Source organism: Amblyraja radiata, chromosome 3 (genome assembly GCF_010909765.2).
Source record: "Amblyraja radiata isolate CabotCenter1 chromosome 3, sAmbRad1.1.pri, whole genome shotgun sequence".
Taxonomy (NCBI): Eukaryota; Metazoa; Chordata; class Chondrichthyes; order Rajiformes; family Rajidae; genus Amblyraja; species Amblyraja radiata.
The window spans coordinates 682,112-702,476 of record NC_045958.1 but is presented as its reverse complement, the minus strand read 5'-3'; the positions used below and the strand labels follow the sequence as shown (position 1 = coordinate 702,476).

Below are 20,365 nucleotides of genomic sequence, written 5' to 3'. Positions count from 1 at the left end.
AAGAAAGACTGGATAGACTCGGCTTGTACTCGCTAGAATTTAGAAGGTTGAGGGGGGATCTTATAGAAACTTACAAAATTCTTAAGGGGTTGGACAGGCTAGATGCAGGAAGATTGTTCCCGATGTTGGGGAAGTCCAGAACAAGGGGTCACAGTTTAAGGATAAGGGGGAAATCTTTTAGGACCGAGATGAGGAAAAAAAATTTCACACAGAGAGTGGTAAATCTCTGGAATTCTCTGCCATAGAAGGTAGTTGAGGCCAGTTCATTGGCTATATTTAAGAGGGAGTTAGATGTGGCCCTTGTGGCTAAAGGGATCAGGGGGTATGGAGAGAAGGCAGGTACAGGATACTGAGTTGGATGATCAGCCATGATCATATTGAATGGTGGTGCAGGCTCGAAGGGCCGAATGGCCTCCTCCTGCACCTATTTTCTATGTTTCTATGTTTCTATGATTGAGATCCATATGACACATGTTTATTTTTCACAGGAGCTCAATGAAGGATACATGGTCAAAGTACTCTTGAGATGCAAAGATTCCAAAGACGACTTGCGCACCAGAGATGATCAAGATCTTCAGTGCCGTGAAGTAGATCCTTTTTCTGAAGAAAAGGTGAGAGTGACTGAAATTAAATATTTTTTATTGAATGGCTTTGGATTGCAGTTGCCTTAAAATGCCTTTTTTTTTGTTTCATCAAATTTATAAATGAATCTTAACATTAAGTCACTTGTAACAAAGATAATGGGAAGATACTCACATGGCTTTCTGTGAAAATTCAAGGTTTCTGTTAATATCAAGTACCCGTGTGTGAGCTTGGCAAGAAGAAAGTGGGAATAAGGTAGTACTTTATTTCCTTCCTGATTCCCAGGAAAGATCCTGGCACCTGAACTTAAATGTTAGAAAAAGCATTAATGTCATTAACAGATGAACAGCCTCTGCTGGGGATATCGGCCTGATCAAGGACATTGACCTTGATTTGCTTATCTTGCACTTGGTGGATTTTGCTTTGGTGCCATATCCCTAATGCTTTAAGGTACTTGCTATAGATGGTCCATGCCTCAGAAGCATGAAGGGCGCCATGGTGACTCGGTGGAACGAAGGGCTTGTTTCCGCACTGTATCTCTACACTAATCTAAACAAAGCAGGGGGATGGAAATTGGGCATGCCATACATAAATACAATCAAGTCAATATCAAATACAATATATAGAGCAAAAGGGAATATATAGTGTAGAATATAATTCTCAACATTGTTGTGCATCAGCTCCATAGACAAGGTCCAAACGCAAGAGGAAAAATCATCCATCTCTCGTTGATAAAAAATTTAAGTGACTATTAAATCCAAGAAAGAGGCTCATAGTTGCCATAAAATAGCAATAGGCCCGAGGGTTGGAAACATTTTGATGAGAAGGGTTTGGTGACACTCCCCCCCACCTCCCCAATCCAACCCCGCCACTTCCTACAGCCCACACACTAGGGGCAATTTATAGTGGTAAATAATCTACCAAACTTCACATTTTTGGGACCTGGAAAGAAACGGAGCAACTGGAGGAAACCATGCAGTTGCAGAAAGAATGTATATACCACCATATAGATAGCACTGAAAGTCAGATTAAACCTGAGTTGCTGAAGCTGTACCACTTGTACCATTGTGCACCTATTTTGGATATTGTGGCTCGAAGCTCATGAACGTCTGTAGATGCAAGAATTAACTGCGTCCGGAAATATTTGAATCAAGCTGGAAATGTTGACTGGATATCCAGTGCAGGAAAAAAACATGAATGTAATGATTAGAAAATTATAAAATCATCTACATTTTACTGGCAGCTGGCTGTTGTTTTTAATTGGAGAAATGCCATTGCAATATTTCTGAAGCTATGCATCTTGTAGCCCTGTGTCTCTGTATGGAGGCAGATACAATAGTGGTGTTTAAGAGGCATTAGGATGTGTAGGGCATGGACGGATATTGATCTTGTGCAGACGGTTAAGGGTTTGTCTAAGCATCCATTTTGGCACAAACATTGTAGGCTGAAGGACCTGTAACTATATTCTATGTACTGCTGCCTTCCATTAAGTTACGCAGATGGGGATTTGATTCTGAAGGTAAGGTTGTGTGGATTAGTTGTAATTTAACAGTCAGAAATCTTTTATTTGTTTAAAACTGAGACTGTCCTTTGATCAAAAGATTGAATGGATTTGTTCCTTTGACTTAATTAGTAGCACAGTTCGGTTGATTGAAAAAAGACCTGTTTGTTTCATTGAACAATTTCTCTGCCATATGATAACCAGAATGAAAATTTGTATTTGTTTAAATCATGATGTATGTATGCGTTTGTCAAACCTTCATGTATTCTTGCTCTCTGTCAAACATCAGATGACTATTGCACTTACTGTCACATGATCTTCAGCGCATTTGTACAATTCTTTTCAATAAAGAAAATAAATAATTTTAGAGTTTCAGAATTGCCCAAGAACAGAAACTGTCAGAGTAACAATATTTAAAGGCTCCTTTTTCGGCCTTTTCACAATCAAAACATTACTGGTCAGTCCTTTAGCTTGAAGAGCTCAGTGAACATGTTAATCATTTTCTAATGTGTTACCTTCACAGCTGAGATTCAAAGGCTATAGGAGTCCATGCCTGACTGTGGAAGAGGAATCCATCTAGTCCCACACACACTCTCTTTAGAGTCGCCCTCAAATTATTTTACATTTAAGCATTTGTCCAATTCTTTTCTTTGTGTGCCCAGTTCAAAGGTTCAAAGGTCAGTTTATTGTCACGCGTCCAAATAATCCGGAAACAATCCGGAAGTGGCGGCGCTGGGAACGGCTGCGGCTCGCCTGCAGTCCGTTTGTCTTTTACTTTTTTGTGTTGTTTTTTTTGTTTTGTCTAGTTACGTTATTGGTTTTTAGGTCGTGTTTATGTGGGGGGGGGGGGGGGGGGGGGGTGAAACGGGGCTTGCTGTCTCTCCCTTCGGGGGAATACGACCTTTTTGTCGTATCCCCCTTCTCTGCCTCCGTCTACACTGAGGCCTAATGGCGGAGCTGGAGACCTCGGGACTCTGGAGGCAGCTGACAGGACTCGCCCTGAGCTCCCGTGAGGGTGGCCCAGCCCGGGGCTGGAACTGCGCTCTCGTGAGAGCGGCCTGGCGAGGGGCTGAGAGACTTTCCCGTGAGGGGCTGTGGCCCGTCGGAGTGGCCCAGCCCGAGGGAGAACGGCACTCCCGTCAGAGTGGCCCAGCCCGAGGGAGAACGGCACTCCCGTCGGAGTGGCCCAGCCCGAGGGAGGAGCGGCACTCCCGTTGGAGTGGCCCAGCCCGAGGGAGAACGGTACTCACGTGAGGGCGATCCGGCTCGGGGCTGGAACGGTGCTCCGGTGGCTGGGACGGTGTTCTGGCGGCGGTGACCTGAGTCCTGGGTTGAGCCGCGGGCCAGCGGCTGCGTGTGCTGGACTGGAGGGCGGCAGCTTCGACCACCCCCGGGCCGTGGTGTTTGAACCGGACCGTTTGCGGGGCTCGGTGAGCCGCGGGACTGTTTGTGCCATCGCCCGGTGGGGAATCGCCTCAGCGCAGAGGGAGAAGAGGAGGGAAGAGACAGTAACCCTAAGACTTTTGCCTCCACCACAGTGAGGAGGTGCTTGGAGGATACACTGTGGTGGATGTTAATTTGTGTTTATTGTTGTTTATTATTGTATGATTGTATGTATGACTGCAGGCACGAAATTTCGTTCAGACCATAAGGTCTGAATGACAATAAAGGTATTCAATTCAATTCAATAAAGTACAGTGAAAATCGAATTACCATACAGCCATACTAAAAAGAAACAACAAGACACACACCTACATAAAAGTTAACATAAACATCCACCACAGCAGATTCCCCACATTCCTCACTGATGGAAGGCAATAAAGTCCAAACCTCTTCCTCTTTATTCTCCCTCGGTCGAGGCAGTCGAGCCATCTGCAGTCGGGGTGATCGAAGCCCCCGCGTCGGGGTGGTCGAAGCTCTCACGTCGGGGTGGTCGAAGCTCTCACGTCGGGGTGGTCGAAGCTCCTACGGCGTGGAGCTCCCGAAGTCGGTCCCAAACTAGGACCGCAAGCTCCACGATGTTAAAGTTTGCAGGCTCTCGTGGTTGGAGCTCCCGAAGTCGGTCTCCAGCAAAGGGACCAACTCCTTGATGTTAGGCAGCAGTGCGGACGGAGATACGATACGGAAAAAAATCGCATCTCCGTCAAAGTAAGATATTTTAAAACGTTTCCCACAACCAGCTCCCCCCCCCCCCCTCCACCCCCCACATAAAACAAACTAAAAAACACTATAACATACATTTAACACATACTAAAACAAGCGACAAAGAAGGAAGGGATAGACGGATTGTTGGCGAGGCAACCATTGCTGGCGCCAATCGGCTTCCTTCATTTTGATACTTTATTGTCACATGTGACAAGTCACAATGATATTCTTTGTTCTGTATACCCAAGGTATACAAAGAGTCGCTATATAAAGGGCACCGACAAAGTTACGTATCCCATTTGAACACAAATCATTTTTAACACATTCCATTTGTGGTTCCCCATGGTTCTCAGCGGTTCACCATGCCGAGAGCCCTTTAGTTCTCCCTCCCACTGCCCCCCCCCCCCACACCGGGTCCTCCTTTGTTCTCCGCAGCGCTTCCGACCTCGTGGCCCGTCATGGAATTTTCCACAATCCCTCCCCACTTCATCCATCTAGTACATTCCATATCTAAATCATCTATGTAGAAGGGAATATCCTCATATCATTGCATTGGTTCTTTTGCCAATCTTCAATTTTTGTCCTTTGGTTCTTGACCCATTTGCAGATGGGAGCGACTTGCCTTTTCCACCAACCGCATATTTGCTTCATTACTACTGCTGCCTACATTCATCTCCTTAGCAATGCTTAGTCCTCCTGCTTCAGTTTATAGAAACATTGAAAATTAGAGTAGGGATAGACCCTTTGTTCCTGTTGGGGCTGTTCCATCCTTCAATATGATCAAGGCTGATTATCCAAATTCAGTATCCTGTTCCTGCTTTAACCCTACATCTATTGATCCCTTCAGCCACAAGAACTATTTCTAACTCCACCTTGTTGTGTTTTGTGTGCTGGAGGATTCTACAAGTGCCCCTGTGGTTTGGTGAATATGTGCCCCCCTCATCCTGCTCCCACATTGATTTCCCCTTAATCTGTGATCCTGTACTTCCTGCCATTGGAAACTTATTACCTGTGTCAAGTCTGATCCTCCTTTGTAGATTTTTAAACTCTGGTAGACGTAAGCATAATCAACTCAATCTCTGGAAATGTCAGAGCCTCCATTTTAGGAATCAGTCTGGTAATCCTCCACTGCACTCCCTCAGTAGCAGCATACAATTGCTCTTTGTAATTGCCTGTAGCACACACAGACTTGCACGCATCGGCTACTATTCTCATTGTGCTTCTCCTTTCCCAATCTATTGCTCCTCCAATCGTCTGCCTTGCTGTTTTGGGCTCTGTAGTGGTTGGCCTCACATTTATCCACAACACACTGCACCAAGCATTCATTTTTACTCCATCAACCTGTCCAGCTCTAACTGAAGCTTCTCTCCATTCCTCTCGCAAGTCGCACTCACAGTCTGCTTTGTGTCATCTCCATTCCCTGGTCAAAGTCATTGATATAGATTGTGAATAACGAGTGCCAGTATAGATCCCTGCGCTACCCCCACTCGTCACTCTTCTCCAAGAGACAAAATACCTGTTTATAAACACAAATTGCTGGAGTAACTCAGCGGGACAGGCAGCATCTCTGGAGAGAAGGAATGCGTGACGATTCGGGTCGAGACCTTTCTTCAGTCGCGATCCGAAACGTCACCCATTCCTTCTCACCAGAGATGCTGCCTGTCCCGCTGAGTTACTCCGGCATTTTGTGTCTATCTTTGATGCAAACATGCATCTGCTGTTCCCTCCTACGCAAAAGACCTGTCTATTCATGTTCAATGTTTCCTGTCCGACAGCCAGTTTTCTATCCGTGTCGGTTCTGTGCTGTGCAATGCCATGTGCTTTAATTTTGCATGCTAATCTGTTAAATCAGCCTTTGTAGAAAGCTTACCGATTTTTTTCAAAAGCACATCCACTTGTTCTCGCTCCCCTGTCTGCAAATTACAATCATTCTAAAAATAAACTATGGCTGCATTGAGTATGATTTCCCTTTTGTAAACCCTTGCTGACTGCAGGTGCTCTATTATTATATATTTGATTATTGACCCTTGTATTTTCCTCACTACTAGTGTCACACTAACGGGTTTATAATTCACTTTTCTTTTTAAATACAACGAGGTTGTATTTAGTTGCCCTCTTGTTTGTTGGATGTTGTCAGGGTTTATAGAGCTTTGGAACATATCCAGCCATGCGTCTATTATTTCTAGGGGCCACTTACCGGTAAGTATTTTGGCATTGAGGATTTATTAGCCTTTAATCCTGTCCATCCCCCCAGCTACAAATAATGAATTAATTCAGTACCTCCCCCTCACTAAGACCCCATGCTTCCCAATGTTTCTGAGAGACCTGCTTTGTGAAAACAGAACCAAAGTATGATTCTGCCCCCTGTTATAAAGTTCCCTGTGTCTGACTGTGAGAGACTTACATTTGTTTCACTAATCTTTTCCTCTTCGTATATCGATACATTTGTCCTCTCTTGGTGCATTCTAAACTACCACCAATCCTTGGATTTGTTGGAGGTTTTAATTGGTCATTTCATATTTCTCCTCTTTGTATCCAATATTATTCTTAATTTTTGTAAATTATATCTGGTTGAGCCTCTTTTCCTGTTTAGGCTTGCACCAGACAGGAATGAATAATTCATTCATCCAAGCATTCTTTAAATGCCAGGCATTGCTATCTAGTTTAGTTTAGAGATACAGCACGGAAACAGGCCCTTCGGCCCACCGAGTCCGCACCGACCAGCGATCCTGCTTTGTCACAAAATAGCCTTTGTCACAGAAGACAGAGGGCAGTGATGGAGGAGTGTTCTCTGACTGCCGGTCTGTGAGCAGTGATGTCCTACAAGGATCAGTGATGTCCTACAAGGATCAGTGTGTGACACCTGTCGTTTGCGTTCTATATATATAAATGATTTGAACACAATGTAGGTGGTCTCATTAGCAAGTTTGCAGACGGCATGAAAATTGGTGAAGCTTTTCATAGTGAGGAAGATTGTCAAAATGATACATGCATCAGAAAATTTGCTGATGGACTTTAATCTCAACAAGTATACAGTAAATGGCAGGAACTATTGGGGCATCAAGCACAGAGGTCTACAGTTCCTTATCTGATTTCACCGTCGAGCTGGTCTTGGAATCTCGGGAATCCACAGAAGAGAATAGCGATGTTTTGAAACTTGTCCACATCACAAAATACAAGGTGTTGGCTGTCTTCAAGGGCTTAAAGATGGATACATTCCCACAGCCTGGACAAGTGAATCGTAGAACAATGTGGGGAGAGGGGGAAGAATCTGCTGGGGCTCTGGCAGAGATATCTGCATCATCTTTAGCCACGAATAAGACACTGGAAGACTTGGCGAATGCTGTGCCTTTATTTAAGAAGGGCAACAGGAAGAAACATAGAAATTAGGTGCAGGAGTAGGCCATTCGGCCCTTCAACCGTGCACTGCCATTCAATATGATCATGGCTGATCATCCAAAATCAGTACTCCATTCCCGCTTTCTCCCCATATCCCTAAGAGCTATATCTAACTCACCGCAGAAACAGGCTCTTCGGCCCACCGAGTCGGCACCGACCAGCGATCCCGCACATTAACACTATCTTACACACACCAGGGGCAAGTTACATTTATGCCCAAGCCAATTAACCTACAAACCTCAACGTCTTTGGAGTGTGGGAGGAAACTGAAGATCTCAGAGAAAACCCACGTGGTCACGGGGAGAATGTACAGACAGCGCCCGTAGTCGGGATCGAACCCGGGTCTTATTTAGCGACCCCCAGTTTTGAAATTGTCTCTCATTGTCCATCATAATGAAGAATTCCATCATGTTCTGATCACTATTCCCGAGGGCCTTAGTGCAACAAGATTGTCAATCCATTCTCCAATGCCCAGTCTTTAGAGTGAGCTGCCCTTTTCATTTCTCATTGTGTTGGTCCATAATTCCATCACCAACACCCACCAGGAATTCCTTCCCCATGCTATTATTGTGAATTTGGTGTCGATTAAAGTGGCATCTTTATAATCCCTGCATCTCTAATATCCAGTTTCATCTCATCCTCTACATCACCAGTATTATTTGGGAGTCTAAACACAAATCCCACTATTTTGTGTGCTCTTTTTAAATAATGTTTTAACTCTACCCATCCAGGTCCCACGTCAGGATTCTGTGACCCAACTTCCAACTTCACTCTTGTAATGATATCCTCTTTTATTGCACTTCCTTTCACTTTGACCTGAAACATTAGATCAGTTTCTCTCCCCATTGATGCTTCCTGACCTCTTGAGTATTTCCAGCATTTTGTTTTTATTCCTTGCCCCTTCTCCCCCTCCTTTCTAAATATTAAATATCTCAGTTCAGTCATGATCCCTAGTCACCCTGCAGACATGTCTCCATAGTAACAATGTCATTTTCATTTTCATCTATTTTCACAGTATCTTATTTTGAATAGTCCAAGCATTGAGACAGGAGGTATTCATAAGATTCAGAATCACACTTTATTTGCCAAGTATGTTTTGCAATATACGAGGAATTTCATTGGCCAGGTCAGTCATACAATTAAAATCAACAGATCACTCAAAAACACATTTTAACATGAACATTCACCACAGTGACTCCTACACATTCCTCACTGTGATGGAAGGTGAAATAAAGTTCAAGTCTCTTCCTTCTGTTCTTCCTCGCTCGTGGGCCTCCAGCCCCCATTGACGGGACGATCTTGACTCCTGCATTTCGGGCCCTCCCCGTCGAGGCGATCCGCTCCCGCATCGGGGGGGGGGGGGGGGGGGGGGGATGTCAGCTCCCCCGCGCTGGATGATCGAACCTCGCGTCAGGGCTGGTCAAACCTTCTGCAATGTTAAGTTCATATGGTAAGTCTTGGCAGCAGAATTAAGCCATTCGGCCCATCGAGTCCACTCCGCCATTCAGCCATGGCTGATCTATCTCTCACTCTCACAAACATCCTCCTGCCTTCTCCCCATAAACCCCAGACACCCGCACTAATCAAAATCTATCTATCTCTGCCTTAAAAATATCCATTGACTTATACTAAACCATGTATTAATTTTGCATGATGGTCCTTTTTATTTCTTGGCCTTGCGTACTATCCAATTTTCCACCTCAGTCTCCTTGCTTAAGTTGCAATCCACTTGCTTTTAAATTCTCCCCAACAGGATGATCACATGCCCTAAGCCAAAACCCCTGGTCGGGCATCTGTTGTGGTCTTGCATTATTGTAATTTATATGCTTGTACAAGACTCACTTCCCCAGAACTGGTCCTGATGTCCCAAGAATCTAAATCCCTCCCTCCCACGCCAGTTTTCCAGCCACTCTTTATCCAGCCTATTCTCCAGTTCTTTTTTTTGCAAATGCGTGATATGGGAAGTAATCCTAAAAGTATGACATTTTAATTTAACTCTTAAATCCTTAAATTAATATTGCAGGACTTCATTGCTTTCAGTAACTCGGTGCTTATACCCCTAGGTTTACAATACAATACAATACAATTCAATTTATTGTCATTTGGACCCCTTGAGGTCCAAACGAAATGCCGTTTCTGCAGCCATACATTACAAACAAATAGACCCAAGACACAACATAATTTACATAAACATCCATCACATTGCTGTGATGGAGGGCCAAAAAAACTTATCTCTCCACTGCACTCCCCCCCCCCCCCGATGTCAGAGTCAAAGTCAAAGCCCCCGGCGGGCGATGGCGAATTGTCCCGCGGCCATTAAAGCCACGCCGGGTGATGCAAGGTCGCACACCGGGTTCTTGATGTTGGAGCCCCCGGCATGCGCTCGCAGTCCCGCAGCCATTCCAAGCCGCGCGGGGCGATGGTGTAAAGCCCCGCTCCAGGAGCTCTTCAACCCCGCAACTCGGGCGGGAGAAGTCGCCGTTGCGGAAGCCCCGAAAAGCGGTCTCCCTCCAGGGACCCGCGGGCTCCCGGTGCCGCCGTCCGCCAGACCCGCAGTTGCAGCCACCGAATCTCCGGGGGTCGGGTCACAGCAGCGTCCACCACAGCTCCACCCGCTCTGGACTCTTGAGGTGAGGTGAGTAGTCGGCACCACAGCCCCCGGTCTTCCTGTTGGAGGCCGCTCCTCGTTGCAGCCCCAACGACAACGGAGACCCGAGAAAGAAAAGGTCGGGTCTCCCGTGCAGGGAGAGATTTAAAAGTTACCCCCTCCCCCCCACACCACCCCCACCCCCCCACACACATACCCCAACAAAAAATAACAAAAACTACATAAAAACATAGACATAAAATAATAAAAACGCAGACGGACTGCAGAGGCCGCTGCAGACGAAAGTCGCGCCGCCCACACTTCTATCTTCTACAATGCTGTCCAGGGCACTATTATATACAATGGAAGTTCTGCCCTGGTTTGACTTTGCAAAAAGCAGCAAGTAACGTTGTCAGAGTTGAATTCCATTCTGTTGTTCCGTGGCTGACTCTCCCAGTTCATATAATTTTTGTTTGTAATCTTGGATAACTGCGAAACCACTGATTTTGGTGTCACAGCAAACTTACTAACCAAGCCTACAAAATTCTCATCCAAAGTCTTCGGGGTGCCGATTTTGGATGATCAGCCATGGTCATATTGAATGGTGGCCATAGAGTGATACAGTGTGGAAACAGGCCCTTCGGTCCAACTTGCCCACACCGGCCAACAATGTCCCAGCTACACTAGTCCCACTTGCCTGCGTTTGGTCCATATCCCTCCAAACCTGTCCTATCCATGTACCTGTCTAACTGTTTCTTAAACGATAGGATAGTCCCAACCTCAACTACCTCCTCTGGCAGCTTGTTCCATACACCCATCACCCTGTGTGTGAAAAAGTTACCCCTCAGATTCCTATTAAATCTTTTCCCCTCCACCTTGAACCTATGTCCTCTGGTCCTCAATTCAAAAGACTCTTTGCATCTCGGTGCTGGCTCGAAGGGCCGAATGGCCTAATCTTGCACCTATTTTCTATGATCATATTAGATGATAATCCAAGATGGACACCGCACCGATCCCTGTGGTGCCCTGCTGGTCATATGCCTCCCTCCAATTAGCAAAACAGCTCTCCACTACTGACCTCAGACTCCTCTCATCACAAAGCCAATTTTGTATATACTTGGCTAGTTCACCCTGGATCCCACATGATTTAACCTTGTGGACCAGCCCACCCGGTGGCCCTTGTCAAACGTCTTGCTATAGTTCATGTATTCAGCTGCTGCCCTGCCCTTGTCAATCCACTTGGTCAACTCTTCAACATAAATTAATCAACTCATTTTGTGACACAATTCCCCATTTAACTAAAACCATGTTGATCATTCATCGTCAGTCCATGCCTTTCCAAATGCAGGTCGATCCTGTCTCTCGGGTTCCCTTCCAGTAACATTTACACCCTGGTTTCATGAAAATATTCCCCATGTTGGGGGAGTCCAGAACCAGGGGTCACAGTTTAAGAATAAGAGGTAGGCCCTCTTATTTTAGGACTGAGATGAGGAAAAACTTTTTCACCCAGAGAGTTGTGAATCTGTGGAATTCTCTGCCACAGAAGGCAGTGGAGGCCAATTCACTGGATGTTTTCAAGAGAGAGTTAGATACAGCTCTTAGGGATATGGGGAGAAAGCAGGAATGGGGTACTGATTTTGGATGATGGGCCATGATCATATTGAATGGCGGTGCTGGCACGAAGGGGCGAATGGCCTACTCCTGCACATATTTTTTATATTTCTCCCTGTTGCCATTCTTTAATAAAAGCACAGCATTCGCCAAGTCTTCCAGTGTCTTATTCGTGGCTAAAGATGATGCAGATATCTCTGCCAGAGCCCCAGCAGATTCTTCCCCCTCTCCCCACATTGTTCTACGATTCACTTGTCCAGGCTGTGGGAATGTATCCATCTTTAAGCCCTTGAAGACAGCCAACACCTTGTATTTTGTGATGTGGACAAGTTTCAAGACATTGCTATTCTCTTAGAAACATAGAAACATAGAAATTAGGTGCAGGAGTAGGCCATTCGGCCCTTCGAGCCCTTCGGCCATTCAATATGATCATGGCTGATCATCCAACTCAGTATCCCATCCCTGCCTTCTCTCCATACCCCCTGATCCCTTTAGCCACAAGGGCCACATCTAACTCCCTCTTAAATATAGCCAATGAACTATCCTCAACTACCTTCTGTGGCAGAGAGTTCCAGAGATTCACCACTCTCTGTGTAAAAAATGATTTTCTCATCTCGGTCCTAAAAGACTTCCCCCTTATCCTTAAACTGTGACCCCTAATTCTGGACTTCCCCAACATCGGGAACAATCTTCTGTGAATTCCCGAGATTCCAAGACCAGCTCGACGGTGAAAACAGATAAGGAACTGTAGACTTCTGTGCTTGATGCCCCAATAGTTCCTGCCATTTCCTGTATACTTGTTGAGATTAAAGTCCATCAGCAAATTTTCTGGCCAAATTTCTAACTGATGCATGTATCATTTTGACAACCTTCCTCACTATGAAAAGCTTCACCAATTTTCATGATGCCTGCAAACTTGCTAATGAGACCACCTACATTGTGTTTAAATAATTTATATATATAGAACGCAAACGACACTGATCCTTGTAGGACATCACTGCTCACAGACCGGCAGTCAGAGAACACTCCTCCACCACTGCCCTCTGTCTTCTGTGACAAAGGCTATTTTGTGTCCAATTTACGCCCTGGATCCCACATGAGTTAGATAGAGCTCTTGGGGCTAACGGAATCAAGGGATATGGGGGAAAAAAGCAGGAACAGGGTACTGATTCTGGAAGATCAGTCATGATCATATTGAATGGTTCAAATGGCCTACTCCTGCACCTACATTCTATGTTTCTATGATCGTTCTAGCCAGCCTACGAGGCATCTTGTGAAATGCTATGTTGAAATCCATATAGATATCATTCACTGCTCGAACCTCATCATTCCTCATCGTCTTCTCAAAAACCCTATTCAAATTTGTGGCAGGATTTCTCCTGCACAACAGCATGATGAGTTCATGTTTTTCCAGTTGCACATATCCTGCCCCTAACAATCATCTACAGTAATTTCCCCACCACTGATACAAGGCTCTTACTTTAACTATGATATTCTTAACCTCCTCTCAGATCTGTCCATTCTTTGATACACTGTAAATGGCTCGATTGTAATCATGCATTGTCTTTCTACTGACTAGTTAGCATGCAACAAAAGCTTTTCACTGTACCTCGGTATGCTTGACAATAAACTAAACTAACTGATTAATGCTCACCAGCCAATAATTCCCTGGCTTATCCCTGTGACCTTCTGAAGGAAAGGAACAACATGGACTATTCTCCAGTTTCCAGGGATCTTGCCTGTGGCTGAAGAGTTATACAACCCCCAACATTCTCCTCCCTTATCTCATTCAGTATCCTAGGATAGATTCCTATAGGCCATGGGAACTTACAGTATCTGCATTAGTGTGTTTGAAGACACTGCTCCTTAATAGCAACATTTACTGTGGCCAATTTGTGGCCATTGAAGAAGGATGCTTTAGTCTGAATAGTGTAAAGTTTAGTTTAGAGATGTAGTGCAGAAACAGGCCCTTCGGCCCATCGAGTCTGCACTGACCAGTGATCCCCACAGACTAACACTATCCTATACACACTAAGTAGGTATGTTGCAAAGCCTACCTGAAGCGTCGTTGAAAATCTGCCGCTGCGGGTGAGCGCGATTTTGGCGCCGTTTAGAGGGGGCGGGTTTAAAACGCGATTTTCTCTAGGCTGTTCAAATCGAAGATGTTCAGCCTAGTTAATTATTAACGAAAAATCGCTGGAAGACCCCGTCGCAAAAGCTATTATTAGGTTTAAAGGCCTCGTATAATAGTTATAGTAGTTTAAAAATCAATCTCTAAACCCGCGACCGCCAGTAACCGCTAAAGCAAACCACAGAAGGTATGCTGTATATTTTTACATTAAAAAGGGCTTCTTAAGATCCCTTTATACTAAGTTTAATATTGCGAGTAGCTCATTTTGGGCCCATTATATCGCGCAGTATTTTTCTGGGCATTTGGGGCACAAATCTACCGCAATGTGAACGTTCTAAACCAGCGCGTTCCACAGGGACCCACTGGAAAGCTGATTTAAATGGGCATTTATTTACAGCAATTGAACACTGAATTCCTTCCATTTGGCCTATAAATTAATGTAAATGAGATTTAAAAATCATGTTTTATTGTGAATTATTTGTGAATATTATTATGGACATTTAGGCTATTTAAAAATGTTAATCATTTATTAAGAAATGGATAGATGTTTAGATCTAGTAATTGAAGTCTGAAATTAGCTGCAATTAGGTAACTAACTAATTATATGCTTTAATTTCAGGTCATCCAAGTAAGATTATTTTATATTTGTTTCAGAATGCTTCAATCTATGATAACTGAAAATTTCATTCAGTTCTCTTAATTTTTAAGAAAGTTATGGGCTTTTGACTGTTCACGATCACAGCTTTTTTGTTATGTCCATAGAAAATCAATAGGGAACAAGATGCTCATTTCCGAGTATGAAAATGGCCATAACTTTTTAAATACTTGAGATATGAAAGTGAATTAGGTGTCAAATTAAACTTATTTTTATGCTTTATCTGATGGGATAAATTACAGACTTGATTTTTAAAATCTCAAAATTTTGTGACATTGCTACACTAAGGACAATTTTACATTGAAACCAAGCCAATTAACCTACAAACCTGTACGCCTTTGGAGTGTGGGAGGAAACCAAAGATCTCAGAGAAAACCCACGTAGGTCTTGGGGAGAAGGTACAAACTCCGTACAGACAGCACCCATAGTCAGGATCGAACCTGGGTCTCTGGTGCTGTAAGGCAGCAGCTCTACCATTGCACGACCAAGCTGCCCTGAAGATGCTTGAGCCTTGTTGGAAATTCAGGCAAGTGGAGAATAATATGTCGTTTTCCTGACATGCCATGTGGACGACAGGAAGCCTTGGGAGTGTCAGGAGCTGAAGCATTTGCAGTAGGATGCTTGGATTCTTACCTGACTCAGTTAAGATTTCAGTCAGTTCCCCAAGAGCTTTGAATATTAAAGAGAGTGATGCCCAGGAGTGGTTATATTGTTTAGACCAACTCTCTCTCTCTCTCTCTCTCTCTCTCTCTCTCTCTCTCTCTCTCTCTCTCTCTCTCTCTCCTTTATGATTATCACATTTAACAGCATGAGGGTGGATTCTGTAAATTTAGTGACTGCTGATAACCTCACTGTTCTGCTTAATCTGCTTGATTGCAAAGTCTGTGTCATTTTGATCTAAATATACCAGGAAAACAAATGAGATTCACAATACACCAGGAAAACAAAGTATTTCCAAACCTCGTTATAAGTGACAATAATAAATCTGAACCTAAAAGGTCTGAAGAAGGGTTTCGACTCGAAACGTTGCCTATTTCCTTCGCTCCATAGATGCTGCCTCACCCGCTGAGTTTCTCCAGCATTTTTGTCTACCTAAAAGGTTCAAGATCACTGAACTGGACTCTTAATTCCTAGCTATTGTTCCCCACCCTCAGCCTCTTCTCTTCTCTTCTCTTCCCCCTTCTTAAGCACGTCTAGGCTACTGAGATTTACCATTAGCCCTCGTGTCCATTCCACACTTGTTCACCATAGCAATGAAAGTGTGATTTGCTACTATAGGATATCCGATATAAGTTGAACCCTATTGAAAAGAAAATGGTAAGGAAATTGCAGCAAGGCTGCCACCAGTCACGGTTATTACTCCATAAAACCGACAGCTCTGGCATAAACATGGAACTCCAGGAGCTGCCGTCAGTGAAAGCCTGTTCCTCTGCAGAATGCAAAGAAGCAGAGATGCATTCAATATTGATTCTGTGAGATTTGAAGTGAATTTCAATTTTTTTTCTTTCGCAGGCTGCTGCAATACTCACTGAAATTGTTAAGGCTTGTTGAATAAAGTGTAGCTGAGTTTTAAATGGCCTTCTGAGTCGGAATTAATGGTGGTGACCTCTACCTCTGAAGAATTGGTTTGGACGTGAACAGATATTCACTCTTCTGCTATTTAAAAATTCCACGACTCGTTTAGAAAGCAAAATTAAATTTATTTTTAGAATTTGAACACTAGTTATTTTCTTTAAACATTTTTTTATAGACAATAGGTGCAGGAGGAGGCCATTCGGCCCTTTGAGCCAGCATCATCATTCAATGTGATCATGGCTGATCATCCCCATTCAGTACCCCATTCATGCCTTCTCCCCATATCCCCTGACTCCGCTATCTTTAAGAGCCGTATCTAACTCTCTCTTGAAAGTATCCAGAGGACCGGCCTCCACCGCCCTCTGAAGCAGAGAATTCCACAACTCTCTGTCCCAGTATTTATCTTGCTTTCTGTAAAAGATATATAAACCACATGTAGTTTTCACTTCCCTGTGAAAATTCCTCTGTATAGAGTCATACAGCGTGGAAACAGGTCCTTTGGCACAACTTGCCCACCCTGGCCAATATGTCCCACCTGCCTGTACTTGGACCATATCCTTCCAAACCTGTCCTATCCATGTACCTGTCCAATTGTGTCTTAATCATTACAATAGTCCCTGCCACAACGACCTCCTCTGCCAGCTCGTTCCATACACCCGCCACCCTTTGTGTGTAAAAAAAACCCAAAGCCCTCAGATGCCTATTAAATCTTTCCCCCTTCACCTTGAACCTATGTCTTCTGCGTCTCGATTCCCCTACTCTGGGCAAGAGACTATTTGTGTCTACCTGATCTATTCTTCTCATGATTTTATACACCTCTAAGATTACCCCTCATCCTCCTGCGCTCCAAGGAATAAAGTCCAGCCTGCTCAACCTCTCCCTATAGTTCACACCCTCTAGTCCACTCAACATCGTCGGAGGTCTTGTCTATACCCTTTCCAACTTGTCAAAATCTTTCATATAACATGGTTCCCAGAACTGAACACAATACTCTAACTGCGGCCTCACCAACGTCTTATACAATCGCAATATGGCCTCCCAACTTTTATACTAAATACTCTGACTGATGAAGGTCATTGTACCAAAAGCCTCTTTGACCACTCTATCTCTATAATACTACCATTCATTGTGTACATTCTGCCCATGTTAGACTTTCTAATATACAACACTTCACATTTCTCTTATTCAATGATTGGTTGCCATGGCTAATTGATCACTTTATTCACTCTGGTCTCCATAGGTTCAGTTGAGAGTCATGGACTGTTGGGGGAAACCCCCTAAATCATAGTGGCCAGCTCTCCTAAAGCATCAACCTTGTGTCATGATCCATAAAATCCATTATTTACACTGGTCCATTATGTCTTAATCCTTTCACTTTCCCCGCACTTGCATTAGATAAGCACAAATTTGACTTTCAATGTTATTATTTAAGTACAGAGGCCACATTTTGACATTTTGCTTACTTGTTTCTGAATGTTTCTATTTCTCAATACGTATCGCTCTTCAACATACAAGTAATGGGCCTGTCTCACTTACGCAAATATTTTTCGGAGACTGCCGGCACCCGTCATAGGTCGTAGCAGGTCGCCGAAAATGTTCATCATGTTGAAAATCCAGCGGCGACCAGAACAAGGTACGACTCTTTGGGCGACTGCTCACGACCATACAGGCTTCATAGTCGCCAGGGTGTCGCCTGTATGGTCATGAGTAGTCTCCTAGTCACCCAAGGAGTCGTAGCATCTTTCTGGTTGCCGCTGAATTTTCAACATGATGAACATTTTCAGCGACCTGCAACGATCTGTGAAGGGTGCCGGCAGTCGCCGAAAAAGTCACGTAAGTGGGACACGCCCGTAAGAAATCTTGATGCCTCCATCTTCAGAGAAAGTAGCAAGCACGCTACGCTAAGGCATCACGTTAAGGATCTTGAACCATGAGTTCCCAATCACTAAGTTTGGGCTAGTTACACGTTGGATCTTGTTGGCAGTCATGTCTTCGATATTCTTTCTTTTCCATCATCGTCCACAAGAGCTCTGGCAGTTAGACGGTTTTGTTTAGAGATTGACTAAATTCCTTTGTGTCAGTAAGAAGCAATGAGACAGTAGTCATCCTGCCTGTACATGCTGTTAAAAAGCACTTTCCAGTTAGATCACGTCTCCTGCTATTAACCCATTGCTTTGGACTTTGTTTCCCTTTTTCAGATGTGTATTCAGTTCCCTTTTCAAAGTAACAATGGAAGTTGCTCCCAACATAATGGAATTTTCCAGAAACAGTTTAATTATTGGAAATTTGTAAATTGGTGATGCAATGTTCAGCATTTTTGAATTAGGTACTTAATTGCAGACATGCTGGAAACATAATGTTTTATAGAAACTGACTCCTGAGGAGTATTTTCAACTTTCAGTGTTTTTATTTTACCTTTTTGTAGATTTTGTAGATTTACCTGGTTATTTTATCTTTGAAAAACTGCAACGGCTTTCACTTAAATAATAATTTTGTACTGTTGATACAGTTAATATCTGTAAAATCCACAATTTTAACTCGATAAAATGCAGGTGGGTAACTCATAATCACTTTTGGAAAAATGTCTTTGTAGTTCGAAATATTCTGCAAATAACCATGCAGGAGAAAACACAAGTTAATTTTGTTTCATTTGTGAAGGAAAATAATTTTGGTTGCAAAATATTTTCTGGTGTAATCCATATTCAATAAACGATTGTTTCAGTGGTATTTGGGCCTCTAATTGTGCAATGTGTGTGAGAGAACCCAGGCAAGACAATCTCTGGCAATGTATGTTTTTATAAAAACCAAGCAATATTCAACCTCTGTGACCAGATAAGCTTTACAAAGCCCCCTAAACAGGAGCTTGATCCTCTTGCTTCCACTGCTGTTCCTTTGTTTACCTTGCCTTGGACAGACAATGTATGTGTCAGTCAACTCACACAATCTTCTAAAGGATGTGTACACAGTAATACTGAATAACCCAGCACGCTCTGGACTAGTATTCTTGATTAGTGCGGGTGTCAGAGGTTACGGGGAGAAGGCAGGAGAATGGGGTTAGGAGGGTGAGATAGATCAGCCATGATTGAATGGCGGGGTAGACTTGATGGGCCGAATGGCCAAATCTACTCCTATCACTTATGAACTGACATTCAATTCAATTCAATGAACCTTATTTATCCGTTAGGAACTTCATTTGTGCAGAACATCAGTGCGTGTACAGTTCACATACCCAGCAACACAACACAATATACCACACACACCACATACCAGCAACACAACACAATATACCACACACATCACATACCAGCAACACAATATACCACACACATCGCATACCAGCAACACAACACAATATACCACACACATCACACACCCAGCAACACAACACAATATACCACACACATCACATACCCAGCAACACAACACAATATACCACACACATCACATACCAGCAACACAACACAATATACCACCAGGGCTGCCAACTCTCACGCTTTGAGCGTGAGACTCACGCCCTCAAGCAAACTCTCACGCCCTCACGCTCATCAGAGATTTCTCACGCTCAGTGGTGAGAAATTTTGTGATCAACGAAAATGTCAAAACTCGTATATGCATGGTCCGCGGGTGTTGGAGAGCAGGGGCTGCGGGAGGGATGGGAGCAGAACCAGCGGCCGGAACAGATGGGGGGAGTCGGGACGGACGAGTGTTTGCCGGGGCCAGCTTGTCGCTCGCTGCAGCTCTGGCCATGGAGCAGCTCCGGACAGTGCATGTCCCGGGCGTCGGAGCCGTCGGAAGCGTTGCTACGCCACTGCCGCTGCCGCGAGAGTCTCTGTGCCGAAGGGACAGACTCTCAAAGGGAGGTGGAGAGAATTTGAATCTCCTTTATTGTCATTCAGACCTTTCAGTCTGAACGAAATTTCAGTGCAGAGAGAGAGGGGAAGGAGACGGGGAGACAGTAGGGAGAGAGAGAGGGGGGTGAGAGGAGAGAGAGGGGAGCGACAGGGGGGGAGTGAATGGAGAGAGAGAAGGGGGGGGGGAAGAGGGGAGAGAGAGGTAGGGGAGAGAGAGGGGGGAGAGTGAGGTGGGAGAGGGGGGGGAAGTGAGAGAGGGGTGAGAGGAGAGAGAGGGGAGAGAGAGAGGGGGTGGAGAGGGAGGAGAGGGTAGGAGAGAATGGGAGAG

The 20,365-nt window shown here is 44.3% G+C and overlaps 1 protein-coding gene across 4 annotated transcripts in view; it reads left to right on the top strand.

The window, feature by feature from the left end:
- Positions 1-20,365, top strand: part of atg10 (autophagy related 10) — a 274,076-nt gene that overhangs the window by 38,500 nt on the left and 215,211 nt on the right. For all 4 annotated transcript variants that reach the window (XM_033017222.1, XM_033017221.1, XM_033017223.1 and 1 more), the window contains exon 3: positions 489-611. In XM_033017222.1, the coding sequence (XP_032873113.1) occupies positions 489-611 (123 nt within the window). The remainder of the gene's footprint in view (positions 1-488; positions 612-20,365) is intronic.